The following is a 27,316-nucleotide window of genomic DNA, read 5'->3' on the forward strand; positions in this document are numbered from 1 at the left end:
GCTACCCCATGCTATCATGGCCACAGGGAATGGACCATTCCATGGCCATTCCATGGATGGGCGACGCTGCGGGCATGTTGTACCAAGGCATCCCATACCATGTTATTGTGCTCCTGCTGGATCAAACCACGCCATGCAGGACATTGCAGCCATTCTGGACCACATCCCACCATACTGCAGAGGCCATGCTGGGCAGGACCAAGCCATCCCCATACTGCAGTGGCCATGCTGGGCAGGACCAAGCCACACCATGCCACCCCATGCTGTTACACCTATGCTGTGCGGAATCACGCCATGCCAGACAATGCCAGCCCACCTTTCTGTGGCCATGCCAAGCAGCATCATGCCATGCCAGACCATGCCACCCCTTGCTATCGTGGCCATGCTGAACTATGCTGGGCTAGGACCATGCTGTGCCGGTCCATGCCAGCCCATGCTGTTGCAGCCATGGCGAGCAGGACCATTACACGCCGGGAATAAGCATTCCTAGCCAGGAAGAACCCTTCCCAGCCGGGAAGAACCATTCCAAGCCGGGCAGAACCATTCCTGGCCGGGCAGAACCATTCCTGGCCGGGCAGAACCATTCCAAGCCGGGCAGGACCATTCCAAGCCGGGCAGGACCATTCCTGGCCGGGCAGGACCATTCCTGGCCGGGAAAAACCATTCCAAGCCGGGCAAAACCATTCCAAGCCGGGAATAACCATTCCAAGCCGGGAATAACCATTCCAAGCCGGGCAGGACCATTCCCAGCCGGGAATAACCATTCCAAGCCGGGCAGGACCATTCCAAGCCGGGCAGGACCATTCCAAGCCGGGAATGACCATTCCAAGCCGGGCAGGACCATTCCAAGCCGGGAATAACCATTCCAAGCCGGGCAGAACCATTCCAAGCCGGGCAGGACCATTCCAAGCCGGGCAGAACCATTCCAAGCCGGGCAGGACCATTCCAAGCCGGGAATAACCATTCCAAGCCGGGCAGGACCCTTCCAAGCCGGGCAGGACCATTCCAAGCCGGGAATAACCATTCCAAGCCGGGCAGAACCATTCCAAGCCGGGCAGGACCATTCCAAGCCGGGCAGGACCATTCTAAGCCGGGAATAACCATTCCAAGCCGGGCAGGACCATTCCAAGCCGGGAATAACCATTCCAAGCCGGGCAGAACCATTCCAAGCCGGGAATAACCCTTCCAAGCCGGGCAGGACCATTCCAAGCCGGGCAGGACCATTCCAAGCCGGGAATAACCATTCCAAGCCGGGCAGGACCATTCCAAGCCGGGCAGGACCATTCCAAGCCGGGAATAACCATTCCAAGCCGGGCAGAACCATTCCAAGCCGGGCAGGACCATTCCAAGCCGGGCAGAACCATTCCAAGCCGGGCAGGACCATTCCAAGCCGGGAATAACCATTCCAAGCCGGGCAGGACCCTTCCAAGCCGGGCAGGACCATTCCAAGCCGGGAATAACCATTCCAAGCCGGGCAGAACCATTCCAAGCCGGGCAGGACCATTCCAAGCCGGGCAGGACCATTCTAAGCCGGGAATAACCATTCCAAGCCGGGCAGGACCATTCCAAGCCGGGAATAACCATTCCAAGCCGGGCAGAACCATTCCAAGCCGGGAATAACCCTTCCAAGCCGGGCAGGACCATTCCCGGCCGCGTGGCGCGGGGCGGGCCGGGCCGGGCGCGCGCGCGGCGCCTGCGCAGTGTCCCCCGGCGGCGGCGGCGGGCGCGTGCGCGCAGCGATGTCGGGGTACGGCGTGGAGGAGCGCGCCGGGCCCCACAGCCCCGAGTACCGGCTCTTCTTCAGTGAGTGCCGCCCTGCCCCGCTCCGGCAGCCGCCGCGGGACACCCCGCGCCCCCTTCTTCCCCTCCTCACCCCGCCGTCGCTCGCCTGGGTCCGCTCAGGTGGGACCTGTCGGCGGGTCCCCTCAGCATCTCACCCTCGGCCCCCTCCCTTTGCCTTGCAGAGGATGCCGCCGGGCGCTACATCTCCCCGTTCCACGATATCCCCATCTACGCGGACGCCGGGAAGGTAAGAGAAGGTCCTGAAACACCCAGGGGATCAGCGAGTCCTGAAACATCCGGGAGATCCGGGGTTCTGGAACATCCAAGGGACCGGGGGATCTGGAAGCACACAGGGGAACAGGGGGTCCTGAAACATCCAGGAGATCAGGGAGCCCTGAAACATCCACGGCGCCGGGGGGTCCTGAAACATCCAGGGGTTCAGAGGGTCCTGAAACACCCGTGGGAGGCTCCCAGTTCCCCACACTGCAGGAGCGCCTTATGGAGCCATTGTCTAACCCTGCAAGGAATGGGTTTCTTGCCGTCCTGGCCTCGGGCGAAGCGATCCGGGAGAAGAGAGTGGATGATCTCATTCTCATTTTTTGCGTCAGAGATGCGAGTGGTTGGCTTGAGCTCACCCATGCAGGCGTTTTGGGTTAGCTAAGCAGGAAACTGCTTTTTTTGGTAACATCTACATCCATTCCTATGGGTGCTGCATAATAGCTCAGGCTTGGGTTTTGACTGCAGTACGGCCACTTCACGCCTGCAGTATAATCCAACACCGATCAGAGGGTGAGGATGTTAAATTCCTGCTGTAGCATCTCCTGGGACCTCTTGCCTGGCAGAACCTGCCCCTTGCAGTGCTGCAGGGCTTTCACATCCTTCTAGCAGCCAGTGCTTAGTCAAATTAGGCTGTTCTGAGTAAAAAATGTCCCAGCTTCAGGAAACCAAAATGGTTGTGTTTCAGTTTTCATTTAACGTTTTTTCAGTGGTACCTCAGGCTCTCTGACTGTGTCCTTCACTGTTGTAGCTTGTTTCTTTCTCTGACACGTGCTAAAAAGCTGTGCAGCTCGAGAAATGTAGTGGACCAAGTAATACTTGTTAGAAAGAGCTGAAATTCAGAGGTGGGGAGTGGTTCTGGGAAAGGAAAAGAATATGCAGAGAGATGAACCTTTAAAAAGCAGCTGATTGAGCTACTGAGGTGAAGGTGATGGGGCTACCTGAGGTGCTCTGGGAAGTCTGAAGTGGCTTTTGCCTTCTCAGAAGGGAAAAGATGGATTGTAGTCATCAAGGACAGTGGTGAAGCAGTTCCCAGTGCAGGTGCCTGGCAGGTAACCCAGACAAGGAAAATCCAGAAAATGCCACGCTTTGCAGATGCCTGCAGATCAGGGGAGGAAGGAGCAGGGGAGTGAGTACAGAGGTGAGGAGGATTTCCTTGAACTGGTAATAACAGGGGAAACTGGGCTACTGGTGTGCCCTCAGGCTGCTGCCAGCACGTCTGTGCCAAGTCACTCAGAGAAAAAAGTCACAGTAGCTGAAGGTCGAAGTCCCCAAAGTTACCCAACAGTGCTGGTCCCATGGGGCTCTCTGTGTGGCTGGAGTGCCCTCAGCACTGAGGTTCTACTCATCACTTAGCAGGTGGGCTGCCAGCGACGTTACGGAGCCCAGCTTGGAGCAAAAGGTTGTCTCACTCTGTCTGAGCTCCTTGATCTTTATCCTCAGACTCCTAAGACACTGAGAGGATTGCAGCGTGGTTTTTTCAGTCTTGGACTGGGGTGTATTGACCTTACCTGGACCTGTGTCGTTGCAAAGGGGTGACCCTGGGCTTTCTCTGTGTGCCTTAGGCCAGGCTGGACCATGGGGAAGCTTCAGTCCTTACAAAGATGCAGCCCCAGGTCATCTTTCTGTGCCTGTAGAGACCTAAGCACTCGGCCCAGCCTGTTCCTGTTGCCTCATTCCTTCCCTCGAGTTAGGAATAAAAATAGTTATCTGCCTTTCTACATATAAAATGCAGATGAGCAGTGACCCCCTGCAATTAGGGGGGTGTAATAAAGCTCTGCTAGGGAAGGGTGTGGGCAGTCAGTGATGTAACAGCACTTGTTGCACAATACCAATCCAATTATGGTGCAATACAGGTTCGAGGGACTTTGCCATGCTAATACTGCTTAAGGTGGGGATTAGAAACCTTGCCCAGGCCAGGGGGCAAGGTTTGGCTTTTTGTTAAAAAGCCATCATCTCTTCAAACAGCAGATGTTAAGGTTCAAGTGTGGAAAAGCTTGTTTTCTTGGAGAGGAGGCTGACATTGAACTCTCAGCCCAGCTGGATCAACAGGAGATGTTTTCAAGTGTCACCTGTAAACAAGATACTGTGAGATGTGGTTCTGCCTTTCTCCCCCACACTTTTATCCTCACACCATGCCGCTAGCAAGGTCTGCTTTTACAGGAGTGTCAGCCTGCAGAAAGGGCATCCTTCCCTACATCATGGCTAGAATATTTGGGAGTGATGTTCTCACTCGTTCAGGGCAGTACACAGATACCCACATTATTAAATAAACGGCTTGGCCTGTTGGTCTTGTCTTTTCTGAATGGCCAGAGTGGCTCTTCCTGGAGCATTAAACACATTGTATTTAATAAATATGGCCCAAACCCCATTTTGTTCTCTCCAGGGTAGTTTGTAAGCAGCTGTTTGCCGTTGATTTAACCTGTTCCTGTAGCCTGGGAATGTGATGGGGATGTTTGTAGGTGGCAACTGATGGAGAGCGTGTGGGAACCTCAATCTGGCCTTTGGGGTCTTTCGTGAGGTTCAGCTTGGAATGATGACATGTGACTGACTGGGCTACAGGACTTTTATCAGGTGTATCAAAATTAGCACTGAAAAAAAAAAAAAAAACAGAAAAAAGTTAGTATTTCAGGTGAACTGGCTGGGTTTTGTGCTCACTTGTTTGTGTTCCTGGTTTAAAGCAGTTCCTTCCCACTCACTGCTCTTTTGCTTTCTTCAGAATGTGTTCAACATGGTTGTGGAGGTACCTCGATGGACAAACGCTAAAATGGAGGTAATTACGTTACAGTTCCTGTCTTAATCCTTGGCTCTGCTGATTCCTCCTCAGTTCCGCCTCTGGAATCAGAGTGGTTTCTAACCTCTCCTGTCAGTACTTGCTTAATGCTGGAGGTCTGGTGTGGAGGCTGAGATTGCAGGAGTTGGAATGCCTTGGTGTTCTCCCATGATTAAAGCAATATTTTACGGCTCTTAACCCCATGTGATTCCAAGGCTTGTAAGTCTGCTGGAAACCATATCCCAAGGGATGGTAGTGCAACAGGAGTTGTCCGGTATCTGCCGCTGGCATCAGCATCATCTCCTGGTCTCTTGGCTTCTCGGTTCCATTTTAAAAAATCACTTTTTTTTTTTCATAGAGGGTAAAGCAGAGAGATTTATATAACTTTTCTTTCAGATTTCAACAAAGGAACCCTTGAACCCAATTAAGCAAGATGTGAAGAAAGGGAAACTGCGCTTTGTAGCGAACGTGTTTCCCCACAAGGGCTACATCTGGAATTATGGTGCTATCCCACAGGTACTGTGGTTTGTCCCAGTTGCTCATCCATCCTGGTGGGGAAGGTGCCTGTGATTGCCACTGTATTAATGAGCAAAAAGGTCAGCAGAGAGTCTGATCTGGAGCACGGTGTTTGCAGCTGGATATATTATCCTGCTGAGGGAGACAACCTGTCAGGAAAACAGGGATATTTTAAAGCAGAAATCCCAAGGTTTAGGCTTCTATCTGATGTCATAGACAAACTCCCTGAGGATGAGCAGCTGCTGCTCACCCTCAGGTGCTCGGAGGTTGGTTGGGCAGGAGCTGGCAGGTCCTTCTGTGTGGCTGGAGGGAGCTGTCATCGTGCATGTGGCAGTGCAGCGCCCTCAGTTCCTGCCTGGCAAAGCACAAAGTTTTATCCTAATGGTGCAGGATTTAGGCTGAATCTTCATGGGAGACTCTTCTTGCCAACGCCCACCACTGCACAGATGTGCTTTCCCAGAAACAGCTGGCAAGGTGGGACCATGATAGTGACATCTGGACACATGCTCTTAAATGGCTGGGGACTGCTAGATAGAGGGACTTCAAACAAGGCTGTTCACCTCTGATGTTCTCTAAGGCTGGAGTTTCCTTCAGAGAAATAAGCTGTCAGTGACAGATCACAGGCAAACACACTGAATTTGGTATTTCTACTCTTGATAGTAGCACATGTCGAGTGTTTTCCCCACATGGCTTAACACAGGGCCTCAAAGCTGAGTTGTTTCCTGCTTGAATGGATTCTGGAGCCTGTTTCTTTGTGCAGAATTGTGTCTTTTGAAGCCTTTGCTCTGTCATGTGTTCGTGGATCAAAGGTGTTTATGCATCAAGAGCTTAACACTTCCTGGTGGAGGAATGTGATAGTGTTTGTGAACGGCCCTACAGCACCACCCAGGTGTCAAAACATCTTCCTGAACACTCTGGATCTATCACAAGGTCTTGGCTGTACTGGTCTTGTCCTGGCATGCAGAGGTTTGGGAAGAACATTCCTTCTTTTTTATGTCTCAGCCACCTTAGGAGTACATGTTCCTTATGATGCAAGTGGTCATGGAGTTCTTTTCACTCCTGATCAGGAGTGTGTTTTAAACAGCTCTTGTTTTTGGAGTCAGTTGGCTTCTGGAGTCGTGTCCTTCAATTTGCATTCACCGCAGCAGGTGAGATGCACTGGGGAGCACAGTGGGACTCTGCATTCTTATCACTTCTCTAGGGTTAACAGTGTCTTTAATTGTTTAATTAAAAGGAAACAATACACCCTGTCTGTCTGCCATCTCTGCTGGACTGCTATCTGGAGCTCAGGAAACTTCTGCTAAGGAATGAATAGGGAGAGGAACAGGCAGGCAGCCAAATCAAGTGCCCTTTATAGATGTGAACTTCACCTTTACGCAGCTGTGGGACAGAGGAGGAAGTCTGGAAAGTTGTTGAAGGGGGGTTTGTGGGTAGGAGGAGCTGCTTGCCTTTTGGAAGATGAGACCTTTTAACTTGGGTTCAAAATTCCCAGGCACAAGGGAAACAGGAGCCCAACCACCAGACCTGGAAGCAGGTGTGGAGTGGGCCTTCCTCTGTATATTGCAGGCAACTGCATGCCCCAAATAAACCTGCTTTTTACTGCCTCTTTAGACGTGAACGTTCTTATGTATGGTTGATTTTGATGTTGGTTTGGGGTTTTTTTCCAGACTTGGGAAGACCCAGGTCACAAGGATGAAAATACTGGTTGCTGTGGAGATAACGATCCGATTGATGTGTGCGAAATTGGAAGCAAGGTAACGCATCCTAAATGTCTCCTGAAACGTGTAATTAATGTCTCCAAAGTCAATTATCCAGGGACATTATTCATTTCCTACCTCCTCTCCCTTAACAATGGGATGTTTCCCTCTGCTGCTTCTGGAGATTGTTGCTGAGATGAGCTAGGGCTGATGAGCTGCTGACAGCAAGAGCTAATTTCGTGGTGCCTGGCTGCTTGCTGAGCTCCTGCACAGCCTCCTGTTGTGCATTCCTTGGATGCATCAGTATGGACAACAAGATCTTTGTCCTTGCAGGTCTGCTCTCGGGGAGAAGTCATCAAAGTGAAGGTGCTGGGCACGCTGGCTCTGATTGATGAGGGAGAGACAGACTGGAAGGTAATTGCTATCAACGTTGAAGACCCGGAAGCAGACAGCTATAATGGTGAGTTACAGGAGGGAGGAGCAGGATCCGTGCTTCCCTTTCTCCCATGAGAGCCTGCAGGAGATGGGGACAGGGCTTGCTCCTTCTGTGCAGTGGTATTTATGAGATGTGACGCTGGAACGACAATCCCAGAGCAAAACATTTCACTGCTGTTTGTCACATGTGGCCAGTGCTCTGCACAGCCTGGCATTCCAAGCAGAGGGTGGCTGTACAGTGGAAGGAAAGGGATCGTCCCCCAAGGCTCTAATCAAAGCTGTTTAAATGTGTCCGTGCTCCTGGGGACACTCAGGATACACCGTGAGCATGAAACACTAACTTCCCTGAGGAGATACTCACTGTGTCTTCAGGGAACCTGTCTGAAGTGTTGCTAAGGCTGCTTGGGAAGGGGCTGGAAGAGGCACAGCTCGGAACAACTCAGCCGAGCCACATAAATTCTGTAGAGTTCAGTAAATTCTGTTACTGTTTCTGGCTGACAAACTCCGTGTCCCCCGCCAGACATCGAGGATGTCAGAAGGATGAAGCCTGGATACTTAGAAGCTACGGTGGACTGGTTCAGAAGATACAAAGTACCTGATGGAAAGCCAGAAAACCAGTTTGCTTTTAATGGGGAATTTAAAGGCAAGGTAGGATCACTTTGCTTTGTGGTGAGGCACGTGTTCCAGAAACTGAGCTCAGAGTGTGTGTGGGGACATGAGTGAGTCGCTGAGAGAAATGGATTTTTATGGGGCTGCTGATAGTTATTGTCAGTCATCCTGCTGTTTTTCCAGCCTAGTGAGTGCAGGGATACCAGGAAAAAATGCCTGGGGTTATCACCCTGGTGCTGTTGATTATTTTCTTTGTGTGGGATCACTGCAGGGCTGGGAACCTCCGTGTCAGAACCAGGTGGGAAACACCGGGTTTATTTGCTTCAGCTCTGGAGCAAGGGCAGCTTGACATCACCCTTTGCCTCCCTTACCCATTGGCTTTGTTCCACTGCAACCTGGTGCAAGTTAAAGCTAACTCAGGAGTTAAAACACTTCTTCCTTCAGGCACGAAGTGTTCCCTCACGCCCTGTGAGTGAGGCTCTGCCTTGGCAGCACTACTGCTCTGCCTCTTCTCCAGGTTGGATCAGATAAGTTACTGCTCCTGAGCAGGTGAAATCCTGCTTCCATGGATTCCCTCCTGCCCTTCCTGGAGTGCCATGAGGGGTTTAGTGAGGTCACTCAACTCCCAGAGCTTCAGAGGTGGTGCAGAGGAGGGGAGTTCTCCCAAAAGCCCTGTCTGGGAAAGAACATGGAAGTCACAAAGGACTTGTCCCCTTTGGCCATAGCACAGCACTAGGGTGGTTGGGCTGGAGCACCTTGCTGCCCTTCAGGATGGGTGAAACCCGTCAAGGAAACTGGAAAATCAGGATAAAGAACCTCACACATGCACTACAGTGTTTTATTTGGCTTGGTTTGGTATCAAACCGGGACATTTAGTGCCGGTGTTCGCACCAACAAAGAACTGTGAGTGCTTCCTTCTCCGGCTGACAGGTTAATGCTTGAGCATATACTGCTCATTTTTAAGGAAATAGGTTAATATGCCTGGAAACCAATTCATTCTAAAGTAGTTGCAAAGACTGATTAGCTGCGTGTCTCTTCCTGCTGGTCTGAATCATTTGCCTGGAGTGGAGGAGAGCTCCTGGATAGGCCTGGATCAGCAAGCTGCTGGAGACACACTGAGTGGGAGGAGCAGCAGGGTGGAGGTGCTTCCATAATGGAGCACTGGCCCAGGACTGTGTTCAGTTTCTTTTGGCCTCAAGCTCGCTCAGTGACCTTGGCAGATCCTCCCATCTCAAAAGCAAAACAATTCCCCGGTACGATCCTGGCTGTTTTGGCTGTTGCGCAGTGGGAGTTTCTGCTCTTCCTGAACGGCACCGGAGCGGAAGAGGTTTCTTCCAGCCCCTTCCAGAGCTGTCTAAAATCAGCTCCTTGTAACTGATAGTCTGGGGAAGGTGGTCTGGTGCTTCCACATAACGTGATGTTTGTTCTCGTCTCCAACTCTAGGATTTTGCCCTGGACGTCATCAAAGGCACCCACGAGCACTGGAAAGCTTTAATAACAAAGAAAACTGACGGAGGGGAGATCAACTGGTGGGTTAATGCTTCTGGTAATGTGCACCTTCATCTTCCCTAAACAAAAAGCCCTGGACCTTCCCTTCCTGAGTGGTGCCATGCTTTCTGTTAGCTGCTGGCTGTCTCCCCAGGCCTTCCCCCTCCACCTAGCAGCTGTAACTGCGATCCTAAATATTCCATTATTTAATGCTCCTGGGGGGGAGGCTGAGCTTGCAGGTTCTCATAGGTGCCTCATCTCTTTCAGCACCAACCTGACGGTGTCTGGCAGCCCTTTCTGCTGTAGTCAAGACTGTGCAAAAGCTACTGTGGATGCAGTAAGTACCAGTTTGAGTGGCCAAATCCCAGTGTTATTGTCGGGAAAAACGGTGCAATTTGTGTGGGGAACTGTCCTCTCTGTGTGAATGGCACATGGCATGCTCAGAATGTTTTGGGTGACTGAACACCTGCTTCTGGTTAAACAGGATGGATGGGGAGCAAACTTCCTCCAGAGGCTTCTCCCTGCCCTTAGTCATCTGGGAGATGGAATCCCAAACAGAGTTTGCATGGAGGGCTAAACTTCTGAGCCATAGCTTGGCTGTCAGCTGTTCTGAGACGGTTTAAAATATTTGGCCTTCCAAGAGCTTCACAGTACAGGTCTGTCTCTGAGAAAAGAGAGTCTGATCCTCCAGGGGTTTTGTATACTTCAGAATGAAGAGCTTGACATTCCTGGTGTAGTTCTCCTGTCCAGCCTCAGGAATAAATTGTCTCTCCCTAGACTTGAAAAGTACTGCTGTTAGCAACCTGAAAGGGCTTAGAGGGAGGGGACAGGAAAATCAAAATGCAAATCTTGCCTCTCTTCCATCACTGAAAACCTGAGTCTCTCTGTAGCCTTGAAGAGACCTTTAAAACCATTGTCTTGTTTTCTAAAGTGTTGGTATCCCAATTAGGGATCTCAATTTGGTTTTCAAAAGCTCTTGTGGAGGATGTGTCCCCAGACAAGGATTTTGTCTGCCTTTGGTTGTTAAATACAAGCTCTTCAGAGGAGTTCTCAGAGAGTCCTTTGTGCCTCTATTCCCCCATATTTTTTTAAAGCAGCACTGTAGGTTAAAAAAAAAAAAAAAGCAGCTGCCTGCACCTGTGTAGACTCTGGAGTGGGAGCTGCTTGTGCTGGGAAGCAGATAGCCCTGGAGCCTGCACTTGGAGCAGAGCACCTCGGGCACCTGGGCCATCTCCAGAGTGAGGAGGCTCCGGGAGCGACAGGATGCTGCACGTGAGCTCAGTTGTTTCCCCACAGCTGACCAGCTGCCACAGGATCTTAGATGGTGCTCAGGAAAGGCTTGGGCAGCCCTAAATGTTGTGTGGAGAGTGTAAAGACACCTCTAGTCTCTGATAATGCCCTCCTTGTTTCAGGCGCCGCCGTGTAAAGCTGCCAACCCCATCCCGCCCGAAGGTGAGTCTCAAAACCCACCCTGACATCCCAGTACAGAGCAGGGGCTTCCTCAGAGGAGCTGTCCATAGGAAAATGAGGGTCTGAACTAAACCTGGATGTTGCTGTAGCCAGGGCAAGGCCCAAGGGCAAGCTGAGGGTGGTGCTGGGAGCAGAAAGAGGAGCTAGGCTGCCACTTCCAATCCCTTCATGGGGAATAAACCTGTGGAGAAATCCATGTCTTCCACGTGGGCATGGGAGCTGGAGGTCAAATGGCTTTGCCTCCTGAGCCAGCTAAGGCAGAAGGAGGCCTGGCTTGCTGTCCTTGCCTGCACCAAATCGTGGATGCTCTTAATGGCAGCCCCAGCAAGAAGGGTGACTTCTTTGGGAAAACAGATCCACATGAACAGGTGTGTGCCAGAACCCGTTTGCTGTGCTGTGGAGCTGGTGCCAGGCACGAGGAAGCCCCTGAGCTGGAGGTGACACATACACGCTGCCACGTGACTACCTAATAACTGGGTGGCTCATAGGGGACTAACCCCCTCCTTTATTCTGCCCCACACAGTTGACAAATGGTTCTACTACCAGAAAAACTAAGTCCTGAGGATGGTGGTGAGACAGCTGTGTCCTTCCCACCGAGGAGCTGCCACACGCAGGAATAGACCAGAGAAATAGCTTCAGTGTCAACAAGAAGACCTTGCCTGTAACTTTGCTGATTAGAATTCCATACCTAGCAGTGGCGTGTCTGCTGAGGCCTGGTGGAGGCTGGAAGAAATAATTTATAATATACAAACACCCTGCTTGTGCATGGTCATGTGGTGTGCTCTAAGTCATGACAGGAGATCATTCACCTGGGATGTGTATGGATGCTAGAAATAAAAACTACTGAAATCCAGTGCTGTGGGGCTCCCTCTCCTTTCCCTCCCTGGAGCTGAGGGGTCACAGAATCCCGGAATCATTGAGGTTGGAAAAGACCTCATAGATCATCGAGTCCAGCCTGTGGCTGATCCCCACCTTGGCACTGAGTGCCACGTCCAGTCTTTCCTTGAACACCTCCAGGGATGGTGACTCCACCGCCCCACTGTCTGATCACCCTTCCTGGGAGGAAATTCCTCCTAATGTCCAACCTGAACCTCCCCTGGAGCAGCTTGAGACCGTGTTCTCTCCCCCTGACCTCGGCGTCAGCGCTGGGCTTTGTGACCCGGGGGGATTTACGGCGAAACGCAGGCTCGCGTCCCTCGCAGGAAGGGGCGGTCTCGAACCCGGGTCCCCTCGGAGGCCGGGCGGGTCTCGAACCCGCGGCCTCCCGGTGCCGCCCGCCGCAGCCCCCGGCGCGCGGAGCCAGCGGGGCCGGAAGCGGGCGGGGCGCGCGCTGACGCGTTTCCGGCGGGGCGCTGGCGGCGGCCGCGGACGGGACTCGGTGGCGGCGGCGGCCCGGGGGCAGCCGGGGGTGAGCGGCGGGGGTGGCCGCGGGGGCCGGCCGGGCCCGGCGGGATGCTCAGCGGGGCGGCGAGCGCCTGGCAGGCCCGGGCGAGGGGTGGCGGCGGCGCGGGGGGTGACACGCAGGCAGGGCGGGGGCGGGGCGGGGGCCAGGCCGCGCCGGCCGCCCTTGAGGCCGGTCCCCCTCACCCCAGTGCCCCGTCATCCCCTGTCCCCTCTCACCTCCGTTCCCCTTCCCCCTGACCCCCGGGCCCCCCCGTCCCCGGGATCTCCGATCCCCCCGTCCCGGTCCCCCCGACCGCGTCTCCCTTCAGGCACCGACGCTTCGTAACTCGGGGCTTGGGTTTTGTCCCCCGCAGGCATTTTATTTCCAGCGATGTCTTTCATCTTCGAATGGCTCTACAATGGCTTCAGCAGCGTCTTGCAGTTCCTAGGTAATGCCGCAGCTCCCTCCGTGCCTCAGCAGCCCCTGGCAGCCCCCTCTGGGTCGGTTTGGCTTCTCCCATTGCCAGGATCCCGTAAAAGTCAGGCTCTAAGGTGGTGTGCAGCAGCTCTGGCCAGTGTAAAGTCTGGTGAGGAAGCTGTGTACCAATAAAGGGCTCTTACGGTAGTGCAGGGAGTATTTGGAGGCATTGGGCTCCCACTCAAGTGTTTCTCTGGCCCTTTAGAAGCCCAAGAGCAGCTGGGCTGGCACCCAGGGCCTGTCCAGCCCTAGGCAGTGGTGCTGCGTCGCCAGGGAGGGAACCCCATCCTCCTCCTCCTTCTTCCAGAGTCCTGGATTCCAGTGGGACTCCTTGCTGGAGGATGGGGTGCCCATTTTCTTGATCACCTCTTGAAGGGAGGATGAGAAGGACAGGGTGAGAAGAAGTCCCGTTGGAAGCCTTTGGGAGCTTTCCTGTGGCAGACACGTGCCTGGAAGTGAATAAAAATCAGTTTATCCCAAGAAAACAAGGCACTGTTCCCTGCTTTGCACTTTTTCCTGGACAACTCGCTGCTGTCTTTTATGAGTTCGTTCAGTTTCCATCTCTAAATACCCCTTTGAGGATCCAGATTGGTCCATAATACTCTGCTGCACGCTGTCCTCTGCTGCTGGGATGGACCGGAGCAAAGAATGGAATACTCATGGGAACACGAGCTTGGGAGATGTCCCTTGCTGTAAACATGCCTTGGAAAAAGCCTGTGTGTGTTTTCCCTGCTGCCCCGAGTCCATGCTGGAAGTGTGCACAGGTGGCAGCAGAGCTCTGGGAAAGGGCTTCCCAAAAAACCACCGGCAGCAGCAGCAGCAGCAGCGTGGCGTTCCGGCTCCAGAGGAGCCCGCTGGAGCTTTCCTCTTGCTTTGTTCCTTCTCCTCGCAGGTTTGTACAAGAAGTCTGGAAAACTGGTGTTCCTGGGGCTGGATAACGCAGGGAAAACCACTCTGCTGCACATGCTCAAAGATGACAGGCTGGGCCAGCATGTCCCCACGCTACATCCCAGTAAGTCTCCCTGGGAAGAGCCTCCCGACATGGCTTTTCCTCTGGAAGTTTGGGGACACCGTGTAGGAAGGCACCTTGGTGGCAGCTCTGCCTGGGGGATTCGAGGGTCTTAAAACTTCAGCTGGGGTTGCAGCTGTGCTGTGGTTCCCCAAGATGAAGTGGATCTGTGTTTTCCTCTCTAGAAATGCCCAAGAGCTGGTGCTGCTCAGTTAATAGCAAGGGAAAATTCTCCTAATGAAAAGCATAATAAAGGATAATAATTGCAGGTTGAAAAGCTTCAGTGGGAAGCAGGGGAAATTATTTTCAGCCACTCGTGATTGAAGCAACGGCTCCGTTTCAGCCAGTGGGTTCTACAGTAAATTCAGGCAATTCCTTCTTGGAGGAGCGTGTGAGATGCCAGCACAAATCCCTGCTAAATTCTGTCCGTGACAGCTTCCTTGTTTTCCCGAATCCCAGCCTGTGCTTTCCGTTTCAGCATCAGAGGAGCTGACGATTGCTGGAATGACCTTCACGACTTTTGATCTGGGTGGACATGAACAAGGTAAGGGAAAAAATTACCACAAACTGATCCTGACGAGCGCCAGCAATTAGCAGTGCCTAATTATTTGTTGCCCGTATTTATTTATGGAACAACACGTGGAAACAACCTCCTGGCTGTAGGATTGCTTGGAAGGAAATGCTGCCAGTTCATGCTCTGCTGCCTGAAGTATTTTTAGCTGTGGAAGACTCCAATATAATTTGGTTTGAATAATTGATGACTTTCTAGAAGTTCTAAACACGGGGGTTTTGCCCTTTTCTTTTATACACAAAACTATTGGAAGGAGGACACCCAGGCTAAAAAGGCAGCCATGGTTGCTGAGGGTTGGTGGAGTTTTCCCTGCATGGAGATTTCACAGGGCCGTGCTTGTCCCTTGTGTTTTCCAGCTCGCCGAGTCTGGAAGAACTACCTGCCTGCCATCAATGGGATTGTCTTCCTGGTGGACTGTGCAGATCACTCACGGCTTATGGAATCCAAAGTTGAGCTTAATGTAAATACACTTCTCTTCTTTCCCTTCTCCAAGACCTCTGATTAGCTAAATTATAAATAACAGCCATCTCTCCCAGAGCTGGAGGAGCCAAGATGTCCTTACTCTGGCTTGAGCACGGGTGCTTGAGTTCAGGGCAGGCTCAGCTTGGACAGCAGCAGGAATTTCTGCATGGAAAGGGTGCTCAGGCCTTGGCAGGGGCTGCCCAGGGAGCTTTGGAGTGCCCATGCCTGGAGGTGTCCAAGGAAGGGCTGGAGGTGGCACTCAGTGCTCTGGGCTGGGGACAAGGTGGCCATCGGGCACAGCTTGGACTCCATGGGCTGGGAGGGCTTTTCCAGCCTCATTGATTATGTGAGTCTTCCACAGGAGTTTGGAAGCCCCAAAAACGAGCCCTTGTTGGTCTCAGAACTTAAACAAAACCATTTTCTTCAGGCAACGACTCCTTTTCCCAGCTCTCTGCTCAGCTCTTGTTGGCTCTTGCACGCAGGCGTTAATGACAGATGAGACAATATCCAACGTGCCAATCCTTATCTTGGGAAACAAAATCGACAGACCAGAGGCCATCAGCGAGGAGAAGCTGCGGGAGATCTTTGGGCTCTATGGACAGACCACAGGAAAGGTAGGGAGGCATCCGAATCTGGGATTGTCACAGGCAGGGGAGAGCTTGCCTGCTTCCTTGCAGAGTGAGGCTCGATCGGGTTGGTACCAGGAGTTTGTGCACTGCTGGGCCAGGGTGAATCGATGATGATGATGATGTGCCTGAAGGGAGCCTACGAGAGAGAGACTGTTAAAAAGCCATGGAGTGGTGGGACAAGGGGGACTGGCTTCCCACTGCCAGAGGGCAGGCTCAGATAGGAAATTGGGAAGAAATTCTTCCCTGTGAGGGTGGTGGAGGCCCTGGCACGGGTTGCCCAGAGAAGCTGTGGCTGCTGCATCCCTGGAAGTGTCCAAGGCCAGGCTGGACAGGTTGTGGAGCAACCTGGTCTTGTGGGATCAGGCAGCAGGGTAGAATGTGGTGGTTTTTAGGGTCCCTTCCAACCCAAACCCCTGATGATGCCCTTGGGCAAGTTTTGAGGCTGCCGGGACTATACAAAACGCAGTGCACACACGGAGGGGCCTACGAGAGGAGCTCCCTGCATGGCTGTGGCTCGCTGGGCGCTTCCCTGAGGGCACCGGGGGTGCGGATGTGACTCCTGTTTGGATTCCCCCAGGGAAATGTGCCACTGAAGGACCTGAATGCGCGGCCCATGGAGGTGTTCATGTGCAGCGTGCTCAAGAGGCAAGGCTACGGTGAGGGCTTCCGCTGGCTATCGCAGTACATTGACTGATACTGGCACGGACACGAGAGTTTTACTCCTCTGGACTGATCCTGTTCACAGCTTCCTATGGACTTTTCTATTAGAACATGGAAGGCTTTCCAAGTGCATCCTGGCATTGTCCAAGAGACTCCTGGTTTTCCGGGTGCCCTTATGGCACAGTGGTGACGCCACTCTTTTCCTGCGGCGGGGAGGCGGCGCCGTTCCTGAGTTGTCCCTGCCAGTCCGGTGACAGCGGGGCTGCTCCAGTCTGGGAAGTCCAAACTCTGCACGCTGCAATGTAACAGCTGAAAAAGAGAGCACGTCTCACCACTGTGGTTAATTGACTTCAAAAACAAAAAACTAGAAAAGGAAAAAGCAATTATATTTTTTAAAGAAAGTGTTAATGTAAACGGTGTCCCTTCTAACTTTTTAGTTTAACGTTCATCTTGTTTAGTCCAGAGTCTGGTTTAGGGTTTTTTAAAAATATATTTAACGGTATTTAGGTATTTCACAAATTACTGAACCAAGGTATCACGATATTAGAAGTCCTCAATAAACATAGCATTTGGGCTTAACAGAGCTGTAGGGTGGCTGTGCTGTGTCACGCTGACCGACGACGGCGAGGTGCCGTTGGGACTGAGGTGTGCAATCCCAGCTTCTTTAGTTTACAGGGATTATTTTTTCTTAGTTGGAGAGCAGCACCTGGTGCAGGTGTTGGGAGTGGTGTCCAGTGGGAAGGGGCTGCCTGGTTCCCCATCAGGCCAGACCTCCACTGAGGATCCTCTGGCCACACCATCACAGTAAGAACCACGGAGCTGTTTTGGTTGTTGTAGCATGGAAGTGTTTGACATTTGCATATCATGAGGTGATTAATGTAGACTAAACCGGTTTCTTTTATACTCTCAACGGTCTTTTTTTTGTCTGAAGTTTCATTGCTGTCTGGCACTCGTTTTCAGTTCAATAAAGACATGTCTTTCTCCTCTGAAGGGGCAACGAGCCTCAGTCTGGCTTGGTGTTTGCTGGCCCTTGGGGCCATCAGAACACCAGCCACAGAGTTTCAGAAGCGTTTGGACAACACTCTCAGCCACAGGGTGGGATTCTTGGGGCTGTCCTGTGCAGGGCCAGGAGCTGGACTCAATCCTTGTCACCTCCAACTTGGGATATTCATTCCATGATTCCATATCTGCATGGTGCAGCCAGTGAAGGAAACTGAGGCAGGATGGAAGAGCTGGTTGCCTCTGGGCTGGCAACCAGGCAGAGCTCATGGGTTGCAGGGGCTTTGCTCTTGGTGTAAGAAACCCACACCGAGCCCCAGACAGCCAGGAAGGGGCTGGGGGGACGGGAGGAGCTTCAGCTCTGACTCCCGGTGTTTGGGGGGAACTTTAAGTCTCCCAAAGGGATTCTCCCAGTCCCGGTGCCTCTGTTGGTGGTGGAAATGGAGGTTTGGTACTCATTTGTGCTGCAGGTGAGGTGGGAAGCGAGCGTGGCCGTGGGGTATCCGGGCTGTGGGGGCCGGGGGGCGGTTGCGAGCCGACGGTGCTGATTCTCCCGGGGAAGCAGGGGTCGAGGGACGGCTCCGAACCAGGCATCCCTTATGTCCCGGGAAAGCGGGGGCCGGGGGCAGCCCTGGCCCCGGGGTGCGGGGGAAGCGGGGGCCGGGGGCGGCCCTGGCCCGGGGGTGCGGGGGAAGCGAGGCCCGGAGGCGGCCCTGGCCCCGGGGTGCGGGGGAAGCGGGGGCCCGGGGGCGGCCCTGGCCCCGGGGTGCGGGGGGAAGCGGGGGCCGGGGGCGGCCCTGGCCCCGGGGTGCGGGGGAAGCGGGGGCCGGGGGCGGCCCTGGCCCCGGGGTGCGGGGGAAGCGGGGGCCCGGGGGCGGCGCTGGCCCCGGGGTGCGGGGGAAGCGGGGGCCGGGGGCGGCCCTGGCCCCGGGGTGCGGGGGAAGCGGGGCCGCTCCGGATCGAGGCACCCCGGGAGGGCCCCGCGGGGGCGCGTCCGCCACGTGCGCGCCCCGCCCCAGCCAATGGGGAGGGCTCGGGGCGGGGCCGCAGCCAATGGGGGCGGCCGTGGGCGGGGCCCGGCGGCGGCGGTGATGGCGGCGGCCCCGCCGTGCTGCGCGGTGCGGGTGCGGGGCGCGGGCGGCCGCGGGGGCTGCGGCGGGGGCTGCGGCGGGGGCTGCAGCGGGCTGGTGCTGAGCCGCCGCCCCGCGCTGGTGCTGTGCCACGCCTCTGTCTTCGCCCCGTTCCTGCGCGCCGGCCCCGCCGCCTGGGCACGGCCCGCCGCGCTGCCGCCCGCCGCGCTCCGGCCGTGCCCGCGCCTCCGCGTCGTGCTGGGCTCCGAGACCGGCGGGCTGCGGGAGCTCGATGCGCGGCTGCTGGCGCTGGTGCCGTGCGCGGCGTTCCGGCGGGCGCTGGAGCGCGGCTTCGGGCTGGCGGAGCGGTGGCGGTTCGGGGCCGAGGAGGAGGCGGGCACCGACCCGCGGGCGCTGCCCTGGTTCGCCTGGCTGCGGGTGCCCGGGCTGGACGCGCCCGAGGGCGGGTGGGCGGCGCGGGCCAGCGCCGGCTGCCTGCGCAAGGGGCAGGCGCTGCTGGCCTGCGGGTCCCCCTTTGGAGACCTGTGCCCCGAGCTCTTCCTCAACACGCTGAGCCGGGGGGTGGTCAGCAACCTAGCTGGCGAGGAGAACGCCCTGGTGCTCACCGATGCCCGCTGCCTGCCCGGCACCGAGGGCGGCGCCGCCTTCGTGCCCTCGCCAGACGGGCCGCGCGTGGTGGCCCTGATCGCCGCCTCCTTCTGCTGGAAGGGCGCCGAGTGGGTCGGGCTCACGCTGCTCTGCTCCCTTGCCGCCATCCTGCGCAGCAGCGCCGCTGTCCTGGGCGAAGCCGGGGTCGTGGTGCCGCCGGTGCCGGCGTGGGTGGCCGCGGTGCCAGCGAGCAGTGGGCAGGACCCCGTGGGCTGGACGGCGCTGGTGGGGTGCGGGGCGACCTGGGGCTCCGGGGTGCTGCTGGCACCAAAGTTGCTCCTCACCTGCCGGCACGTCGTGGAGGCCAGAACCCCGCTCCATGTGACACCGGCATCCGGCCCCGGCCAGTGAGTGCGGCTGTGCCCCCCCCCCCTCGCCTTAACACCCCCAGCCTGCGTGTCCGCCGCCATGACATCTCGTTTACCGTGTCCTTAGGGATGCCGCCGTGCTCAGGGGACGTGTGGTGTTTGCCACCGAGGAGTCGTCCCCCTTCGACGTGGCCGTGGTGGAGCTGGAGGAGAGCGTGCCAGGCTTTGTCCCCCCGTGCCTGGCTGACACCTTCCTCCCAGGTAAGCAAGGGGGGGACACGGGGTGCTGGGGTAGGGGGTGCGACATCCCCTCGCACCCACCTCCTGCCTCTCCCATCCCAGGAGAAGAGGTGAGCGTGGTGGGCTTCGGGGCGTTGGGGCGGGCGTGCGGCCCCTCGGTGACAGCAGGGGTCCTCTCGGCCGTCGTGGCGGTGGCTGGGCGCCCTGTTATGCTGCAAACCACCTGTGCCGTCCACGGGGGCTCCAGCGGCGGCCCCCTCGTCTCCTCCCGCAGCGGATGCCTCATGGGTAAGCCAGGGGTCTCCCATGGGGAGGTGGGGGGTCCCACGGGTGTCCCCCGGCCAGACCCAGTGACGTGGGCATCACTCCTCTCCCTGCCAGGGATCGTGGTCAGCAACACCCGGGACACCGGTGTGGGGGCCACCTACCCCCACCTCAATTTCTGCATCCCCATCACCGTCCTGCAGCCCCTCGTCGCGCGCTACCGCCGCACCGGCGACCCCGATGCCTTCGCTGGGCTCAACCGGGTGGGTGAGGGGGTGCGGGCGACCTGGAAGCTCCAGCAACGGCCAGGACCCCCCAGCAAGCTCTGACCCCCCTCCCGGCGGGCTCGTGCCAGAGACCGAGGTGCCAGGGACCAAGGTGCCACATCTCCTCGGTGGCCCCGGCGGTGTGGGGCTCAAGCGCCTGGACTCCACAGAGCTGGTGGAGCATGGGCACCCTGGGGCAGGGGATATGGCACAGTGCCTTTGACAGCTGCTGACGACCCCAGACTGGGGAGGTTTGGGGTTTGTATTGTTGTTTTATTTTCTCCCTGGAGCCATAAATGCTGTGAGTTGAGGCCCTGGTGTCCCGTGGTGCTGAGTGGCTGCAGAGGGGGGTGGTGGAGGCCCTCACTAGGGCGTGGGTTAGGTTGGGGGGGGCAGGTTGGTCCTGTAAGGGATATTCTGGGTCAGGGATAGGATTGGGTTGGGGTCTTTTTTGGGGTTGGGGTAAAGGATGGGGAGGGAGGGCAGTTCTGAGTCTTTCTACGGCTCCGGACCCTGTGGAAAGGGGGCTAGTTTGGGGTCCTGGAGAGGGTCAGGATCTGGGGAGGGGACATATCCCTGGGGAGGGAGGCCAGTTCCAGCTTCATGGCAGCAGAGTGCAGAAACCAAACCCAGGGCCTTGGCAGGGGGGCACTCCTACCCCAATCCACTCCCCAGCCCAGCAGTGCCCACTCACTGGAGGGCACAGCACCATCACCACCACCCCCTCCCCAGGACACCCCTGCAGGGCCGGTGGGTGCAGGGGGGGCACCAGGGGGAGGAACGGGCGGGCGAGTGTTTGACACAGCACGGGGTATTTATTTCACAGCCGCTACACAACGCCGGGGGCCGGGGCAGCCACGCAAGCACAACATGAGGGGGGATGCGGGGAGGAAGGGGGGCAGCTTATCTATAAGGGGGTTTGTTGGTTGGTTTTTTTTTCCTTTTTTTTTCCCACTTTTATTAGCGCCATTGGCCCGGTTGAAGACCACGCAGCAGCACACTAAGCCTACAAGGCTCTACCCAAAAAAAAAAAAAGCTCAAATTCGCACAAGAGCGGCCCCCCCGCCCCGCTCGCCCCCTCCCCGGGCGAGCACCCCGTTGCCCCGTCCCACACGGGACCGGAGCGGGGAGCACCCACCCCATGCCACACTGGCAGCGGGGGGGTCACGGGGACCCCCAGCTGGGGGCTGCCTCCCGGCCGTGACGCCCACCGGGCTCTCCTGCTCCTCTACCAGATGTAGCCGCCGTCGTCACCCTCGCCTGCTTCGCCCTCCTCTTCCTCGCCTTCCTCGCCCGCCTCCTCCGGCTCCTTCTCCTCCTCGTCCTCCCAGCCCACGCTGCTCCCGAAGTCGCCCGAAAACCCCGTTGCTTCATCTGCGGGGACGAGGGGCAGAGGTTCAGGGGCGGTCCCGGGGCTGCAGCCCCGTCCCCAGGCGGGGGCTCCCCACAGCTCTCACCGCAGTCGGGGCTGCCATGGCCGCGGGTGCCCGTCAGCTCAGCCCCGTGCTGGTCCACGCACCAGCACTCGCCGCCGCCTGGCTCGCACTGTGCCCGCCGGTAGTAGCCGTCCTCATCGCAGCTGGGAATGAAGGTGCCTGTGGGGAAGCGATGGCCCCCCACCCCCCCCAAAGACGTGCAGTGCCAGAACCCCCCCTCGGAGCTCCCCATCCTCGTCCCAGCCCGGCTGCGCGGGGCACTGCTGAGGGAAAGGGCCCTGGGTTGCCCCACTCACCCGGCATTTTTTTGGTTGCTTCTTGGATCTGGATCTTCTCCAGCTCCCTGAGACAGGGCGGCTCTGCAGCAATGCCACATGCTGCTCTTAGGGTGGGCATGCGGCCCCCCCATGGTGGGCAACCCCTCACCCCACAGTGTGCGCCCCCAAACCTACAGCATTCATCCCTGTGGTGTGCATCCCCCCCAACTCCATAGTGTGCATGCTCCCAACACCATGGAGTGCATCCCCCCAGACCCCACAACATGCATTCCCCATGGTGTACATCCCCATGATGTGCACCCGCCCTCACCCATGGAGTACATCCCCCCACCTCCAGAGTGTGCATCCCCCTGACCCCATGCTGTACATCCCCGATGGTGCACATCCCCCTTAACACAAGATATGCTTCCCCATGACTCACAGCACGCATCCCCACCATGGTTTCCAGCCCCCCCAAACCCTGTGGTGTACGTCTTCCCCCAAGGCAAACATCCCACAGACACCCCAAACCCACAGCAAGGATTGCCCATTACCCCATGACATACACCCTTCCCCCTATGACGTACATCCCTCCCACAGACACCCTAACGCCTAACCCACAGCATGGATTCCTCATGGCCCCATGATGTACATCCCCCACTCCCAACTCCAATCCCATGATGTACATCCCCCACCCCCCAGTCCCACAGCATGGATCCCCCATAACACCATGGCACACAACCCCAATCCCACAGCATGGATTCCCCAGTCCATGGCACGCACCCCCCAGGCCATGGACCCCCCAGCCCCACGGGGTGCATCCTCCCGACCGCGCAGTGTCCAGCTCCCGTCCCCACAGCACCGTCTCCCCCCTGCCCTGACGCACTTTCCCTCCAGAAGCAGAAGCACCACTCGGGAGCAGAGACACGGCCGTCCTTGGAGGTGTCGCAGGAGTTGAAGAAGGCGCGGATGCACACCTCGTACTTGTCCAGGTTGATGGCAGCCAGCTCGGCCGCCTCCAGGAACAGATCCCCGCTCGTGTCCAGCCGGGCAAACATCCACCCCACCGCCTCCTTGCAGGTGGCCGCCACGCTCCTCTCCAGCGCTGCAGGGCAGGATGAGGCCCGTGGCTGCCCGGCCACCCCAGGGACAGCACCCCACGTCCCCTCCCTGCATGGCCGGGGACACGTACCAGTGGTGGGGCTGGCAGGGAGCCCGCTGGAGCCGTTCTGCTTGGCGTTCTCACGCAGGAGCTGGAACCAGTCGCGCAGGCGGTCACCTAGGTCGGCCAGATCCTGCCCGGTGCACAGTTCTGGGGGGTCCAGTGGGGCAGTGTGAGGCCGGGCAGAGCTCGGGGACAGTCCCGCGGTGCCCCGCACCCCGCTCACCTTGTTTACTGTCGCCGGCAGGGCTGTGCGGGGTCGGGCAGGGACACTGCCCCTCGCATCGCACCGTCAGCTGCTTGCTGGCCAGGCACGCCTGCTGCTCCAGCTTGCACTGCGGGGCGGCAGCGGGACGTCGGCGGGGGGACACAGGGCGGGGGGCCCCGTCCCCGCGGCGGATGCCGCTGTCCTTACCGCCGAGCTGTAGGTGTGGCCGTCGGAGCCGCAGACCGCGGCCACCGGGGCGGCGTGGCAGGGCTTGCAGCCCCCGTGCGCCTTGGGGCCCAGCGGCTTGATCCTGCACGGGGCGAGAGGGTGCTGAGTCCCCGCCGCGGCCCCCCTTCCTCCTGCCACCGGCTCGGCCCCGGCCTCGCCGCACTCCTACCTGTGCTCCAGCTTCTTGCGGCTGATGCACATGGCGCGCTGGTAGCCCTGCGCCACGCACACCTTGTGCCGGCTGCACTTCACCTTCTGGCAGGGGTCCTTGGTGGTGTCCAGGGCTGGGGGGACAGAGAAGGACTGGGGCAGGCGGGGGAGGCAGGCGGGGACCCTCCAGGGTAGCCCCGGCAGCGCTGGCCACCAGCCGGCCCTGCACAAAGCGCCGTTCAGGCCTCAGCTGGGCAGCCGCCCCGGCACCAGCTGCTGCCTCCCGGCTCGCACCAGCCCCACCACCGCTCCCAGCCGGAAGGGAAAAGCCCGAGGGGTGCAAGCAGAAAGTGTGACCTCCTCCCCGCCCCGCCCCTACTGGCTGGCACCGACCCCACTGTGCCCCATCCCAAACCCATCTCAGCGGTACCTTCATCCCCGGGCTGGTTGTCCTCCCAGCTCTTGATGTAGTCATCCTGCAAATTGGGGAGAGCCTGCATGAGTGCAGGTGGCAGGAAAGGTGACACCGGGCCAGGCATGCCATCACCCCCCTCGGGGCCACCGGCTCGGAGAGGCTCCCACTGCACACACCCCCTGGGCACCCCCACAGCGGGAGGGCAGGGACAGGGAGCAGCCTCCCCCCAAAAGTGGAGTGTCACCCCCTCGGTAGCCCCTCGAGGCTCACCTCCACCTCCTGGCAGCACGGCAACGAGATGGCCCAGCCAGCACCGAGAAAAAAGAGAGAAAGAGAGAGAGAGTGCCCACCGTCAGCTCTGGGACAGCCCAAAGCCCAGCTCCCAACCCCAACCCACCCACAGTGACAGGCACCCCGTGCCAGTGGGGCACCCCGACCTTCCGGTGCCCAAAGCTCTCCCCAATAGCCCTGGATATCACTGGCACCGACCACCAATGTGCTCCCCCATCTCTGGCTTTAGACCTGTAATCCTGGAGAGCCTTTACACAGGATAAAGCCTTCCCCCATCAGCCAGGGGAAGCCAGGGAATAGGGATGGAAATGCATCGGGTGGAGGAAGCCCTTGGGAGACCAGTGAGGCCCTCATGGGATCCCCACAGTGCTGCCACCCTGATTCTTCAATCGTGAGCCCAGCAGGAGTGGGCCAAGATGGATATCACTGTCTGGGGAGGCAGAACTGCTCCCACAGGACCCCGAAAGCATCCGGGGGCTGTGGGAGAGTAGCAGGGATTCAAACCCTCCCAGCAGGCAGCACCACCCCCCCCACGGGATGCTCCAGGGTGGGCTTTGTGATAAGGCAGGAGCATCCCTGCTGCCCCGGGGAGGGCAGGCAGGGTTTGGGATGGCAGCTGGTAGCAGCGGCACGGGAGGCAGCTCTGGAGTGGGATCGCTTCAGCACGGCGGTGTTTGCACCGCAATCGATAGCCGCGTTCCCGTGCCGCGATTGGTAACATTGCGGCACCCGGCAGCTCCCTGCGGCGCGGGTCTCACCACGGCCGCCGGCCTCCTCCCCGTGCATTCCCCCACCCTTGCTGCTCAGTCGAAAACCCCACAAATCCATGGATTTGCTTATTAATCCAAGCTAACCGCCAGCAGGGCTGCAGCCCCCCCAGCGTGGCAGCCGTGCCACAGCAGGGTGAGCCCCACATGTCATGCCACAGGGATGGGGATCCCTCGGCCCTGAACCCCCCCGGGGATGCTCAGTGCCATGGAGGCACGTCCGCACGTGCTCCCCTCGAGCACTCGCAGCCATCCGAGGTCCCAGGTGCCCAGCGCTGGCGTTGGCCAGCAGGGGTGTTGTGGGCAGGGGTCTCCAGGGGAGGAATTTACACCTTTGTACCCTCATCCGTGCTCTGCCCCCCCTAACTGGTTTATTTGGAGGGTGGTGCCCCCCACCCTGCCCTGCGATGGGCACATCTCCCTTGCTGTCATCCATCCATCTATCCATCCATGCATCCATCCATCCATCCAATCCTCGCTGCCAAGGTGAACCCGAGTGCGCATCTGAACAAAGACCAGAGGGGCTGGCTCGGGGTGGGAGGGCGGCTCGGGGTGTGCCCCCTCCCCGCCCGGCTGCTGCAGGTGTCCTGGGTCTCCCTAGGATGGGGCTGCAGCACCATGTCCCCCACCCTGGAGGACACGAGCTGGAGGTGTAAAACGAGCCCAGGAAAAACCCCGACTGCCCCATAAAATTAAGGGCTGGAGCTAAATGCCATCGAGGCTGTTTGCAAGGGCCGCGTAACAGCGAGGGGTGACAGGATGCTGAGCCCGGCGTGCCAGGTGTGCCAGCGCTCCCCCAGCAGTGCCTGCATCCTCATCCTCCCTGCTTCGCGTCCCCACATCCCCAGGGGTCACCACGCCGCGGAGGCAGGGCCGGCCCCGGCTGCGGCACCGCGCGGGGCTCCGGGGACAGCCGGCGCGGCTCGGGGGAGCGGGAGTCCGGGAGGATGCCCGCGCCCTGACACGGGCTGGGCTGTCACCGAGGGTTTGAGGCCACGGCGCAGCCCCCGCGAAGGGCGGGCGGGCCCTTCCTGCACCCCCATGTAGGGCACGGGGAGAGGGTGCAGGGGACAGCACCCCCGGTCACCAGAGAGGATCGCTTTGGCATCAAGCCCTGGCCATGGAGGCATTGGCATAAGCCACGCAGCTTTGGCGACGGGCAGGGAGGCAGCGGCGCTGCCGGAGCCGGTAAGCATCCCCCGGGTACCGGGGCCGGCAGCCGCCCACGGCCGCGGCGGGACGCGGGCACCGCCGAGCATCCCCGGGCACCCGCGACGGGGCCGGGGCCGGGGCCGGGGAGGGTCGCGCTGCGGCAGCCGCAGCGGCGGGGCGGGGAGTGCGGGGAGGGGGCTCCCGGTGCCCGGCAGCGCGTCCCGTCCCCCCCCGCCCCGCTGCCGGCGTGGACTCACGTCTCGGAAGCGGTTCCAGTGCTTGATCCTGCCGCCGTACTGGGAGATGGACGAGAGCCACTGCTCGTCCTCCATGAAATTGCCGGGGCTCTCCCCCGCCGCGGCGGGCCCGGGGCCGGTGGCGGGGCCGGCGGCGGGCCCGGGGCCGGCGGCGGCGGCGGGCAGAAGCAGGGCCAGCAGGGCCAGCAGGGCGCGGCGCCCGCCGCAGCCCCGCATGCTGCCGCAGCGCCGGGGGGAGCGGGCGCGGTGCGGAGCGGTGCGGTGCGCACGGGGAGGCGCCGGCGGCGAGTGCGGCCGCGGGGCGGCACCGGGCGGCACCGGCGGGAGGGCCGGGGCGGGGCCTCCGCCGCGCCCGCCGCACCTGCGCGCCGGCACCGGGGCGGGGGAGCCGCCGGCACCGCACGGCACGGCCGCGGCACCGGCCCCCCTTCCGTTCCCATCCTGCACCCCCGTCCCTGACCCGTCCCCGTCCCGCGCCCCTCATCCTGCATCCCGCATCCCGCATCCCCTGCCACACCCCCATCCTGAAGTCCTCATCACGCACTCCTCGTCCTGCACTACTGTCCCTACCGCGTCTCCATCCTGCATTCCCCCCCCCACCCCTTTCCCGCATCCTTGGTCCCTACCCAGTCTCCATCCCACATCCAATGTCCTGCGTCCCTTGGTCCCTGCCACCTTCTCATCCTGCATCCCTGCCGCATCTCTGTCCTGCATCCCCCATCCTACATCCTTCATCCAGCATCCCTGGTCCCTGCTAGGTCCCCATCTGACATCCCCCATCCTGTATCCCCTGCCACGTCCCCATCCAGCACCAGTCATCCCACATCCCTCATTCGTACCATGTATCCACCCTGCATCCCCCATTCCTTCCACATCTCCAACCTGTATCCCCCATCCTGCATTCCCAGTCCCTACTGCACCCCTATCCTACAGCCCCTT

The 27,316-nt window shown here is 58.6% G+C and overlaps 4 protein-coding genes across 6 annotated transcripts; 3 read left to right on the top strand and 1 right to left on the bottom strand.

Annotated features, from left to right (window-relative positions):
- Positions 1–1,700: 1,700 nt before the first annotated feature.
- PPA1 (inorganic pyrophosphatase 1) lies at positions 1,701–11,899 on the top strand. Its single transcript, XM_048311772.1, has 11 exons — positions 1,701–1,803; positions 1,965–2,029; positions 4,778–4,831; positions 5,228–5,347; positions 7,015–7,101; positions 7,378–7,504; positions 8,000–8,127; positions 9,532–9,617; positions 9,844–9,913; positions 10,989–11,028; positions 11,570–11,899. The coding sequence occupies exons 1-11, from the start codon at positions 1,740–1,742 to the stop codon at positions 11,599–11,601; spliced, it is 873 nt and encodes a 290-aa protein (XP_048167729.1). The 5' UTR covers positions 1,701–1,739; the 3' UTR covers positions 11,602–11,899.
- Positions 11,900–12,394: 495 nt separating this feature from the next.
- On the top strand, positions 12,395–17,228 carry SAR1A (secretion associated Ras related GTPase 1A). Its single transcript, XM_048311805.1, has 7 exons — positions 12,395–12,454; positions 12,804–12,878; positions 13,800–13,919; positions 14,395–14,460; positions 14,844–14,947; positions 15,432–15,563; positions 16,156–17,228. Exons 2-7 carry the CDS (start codon positions 12,821–12,823, stop codon positions 16,270–16,272), a joined length of 597 nt encoding a protein of 198 aa, XP_048167762.1. The 5' UTR covers positions 12,395–12,454; positions 12,804–12,820; the 3' UTR covers positions 16,273–17,228.
- Positions 17,229–17,836: 608 nt separating this feature from the next.
- Positions 17,837–20,364, top strand: TYSND1 (trypsin like peroxisomal matrix peptidase 1). Its single transcript, XM_048312147.1, has 4 exons — positions 17,837–19,323; positions 19,412–19,545; positions 19,627–19,812; positions 19,906–20,364. Exons 1-4 carry the CDS (start codon positions 17,837–17,839, stop codon positions 20,115–20,117), a joined length of 2,019 nt encoding a protein of 672 aa, XP_048168104.1. The 3' UTR covers positions 20,118–20,364.
- Positions 20,365–20,849: 485 nt separating this feature from the next.
- On the bottom strand, positions 20,850–26,608 carry SPOCK2 (SPARC (osteonectin), cwcv and kazal like domains proteoglycan 2). Of its 3 annotated transcripts, none has more exons than XM_048311794.1 (11): positions 26,378–26,608; positions 24,181–24,186; positions 23,926–23,971; positions 23,515–23,629; positions 23,325–23,427; positions 23,136–23,244; positions 22,940–23,059; positions 22,634–22,852; positions 21,787–21,849; positions 21,512–21,649; positions 20,850–21,428 (listed from the first exon to the last, which is right to left on the bottom strand). In XM_048311794.1, the coding sequence occupies exons 1-11, from the start codon at positions 26,591–26,593 to the stop codon at positions 21,283–21,285; spliced, it is 1,281 nt and encodes a 426-aa protein (XP_048167751.1). In that variant the 5' UTR covers positions 26,594–26,608; the 3' UTR covers positions 20,850–21,282. The 3 variants fall into 3 exon arrangements, with proteins under 3 accessions (XP_048167751.1, XP_048167750.1, XP_048167752.1); XM_048311793.1 differs by having other exon boundaries at positions 24,181–24,189; XM_048311795.1 differs by lacking the exon at positions 24,181–24,186.
- Between the last annotated feature and the right edge of the window lie 708 nt (positions 26,609–27,316).

The sequence above is a fragment of the Corvus hawaiiensis genome, chromosome 8, assembly GCF_020740725.1.
Source record: "Corvus hawaiiensis isolate bCorHaw1 chromosome 8, bCorHaw1.pri.cur, whole genome shotgun sequence".
Classification (NCBI taxonomy): domain Eukaryota; kingdom Metazoa; phylum Chordata; class Aves; order Passeriformes; family Corvidae; genus Corvus; species Corvus hawaiiensis.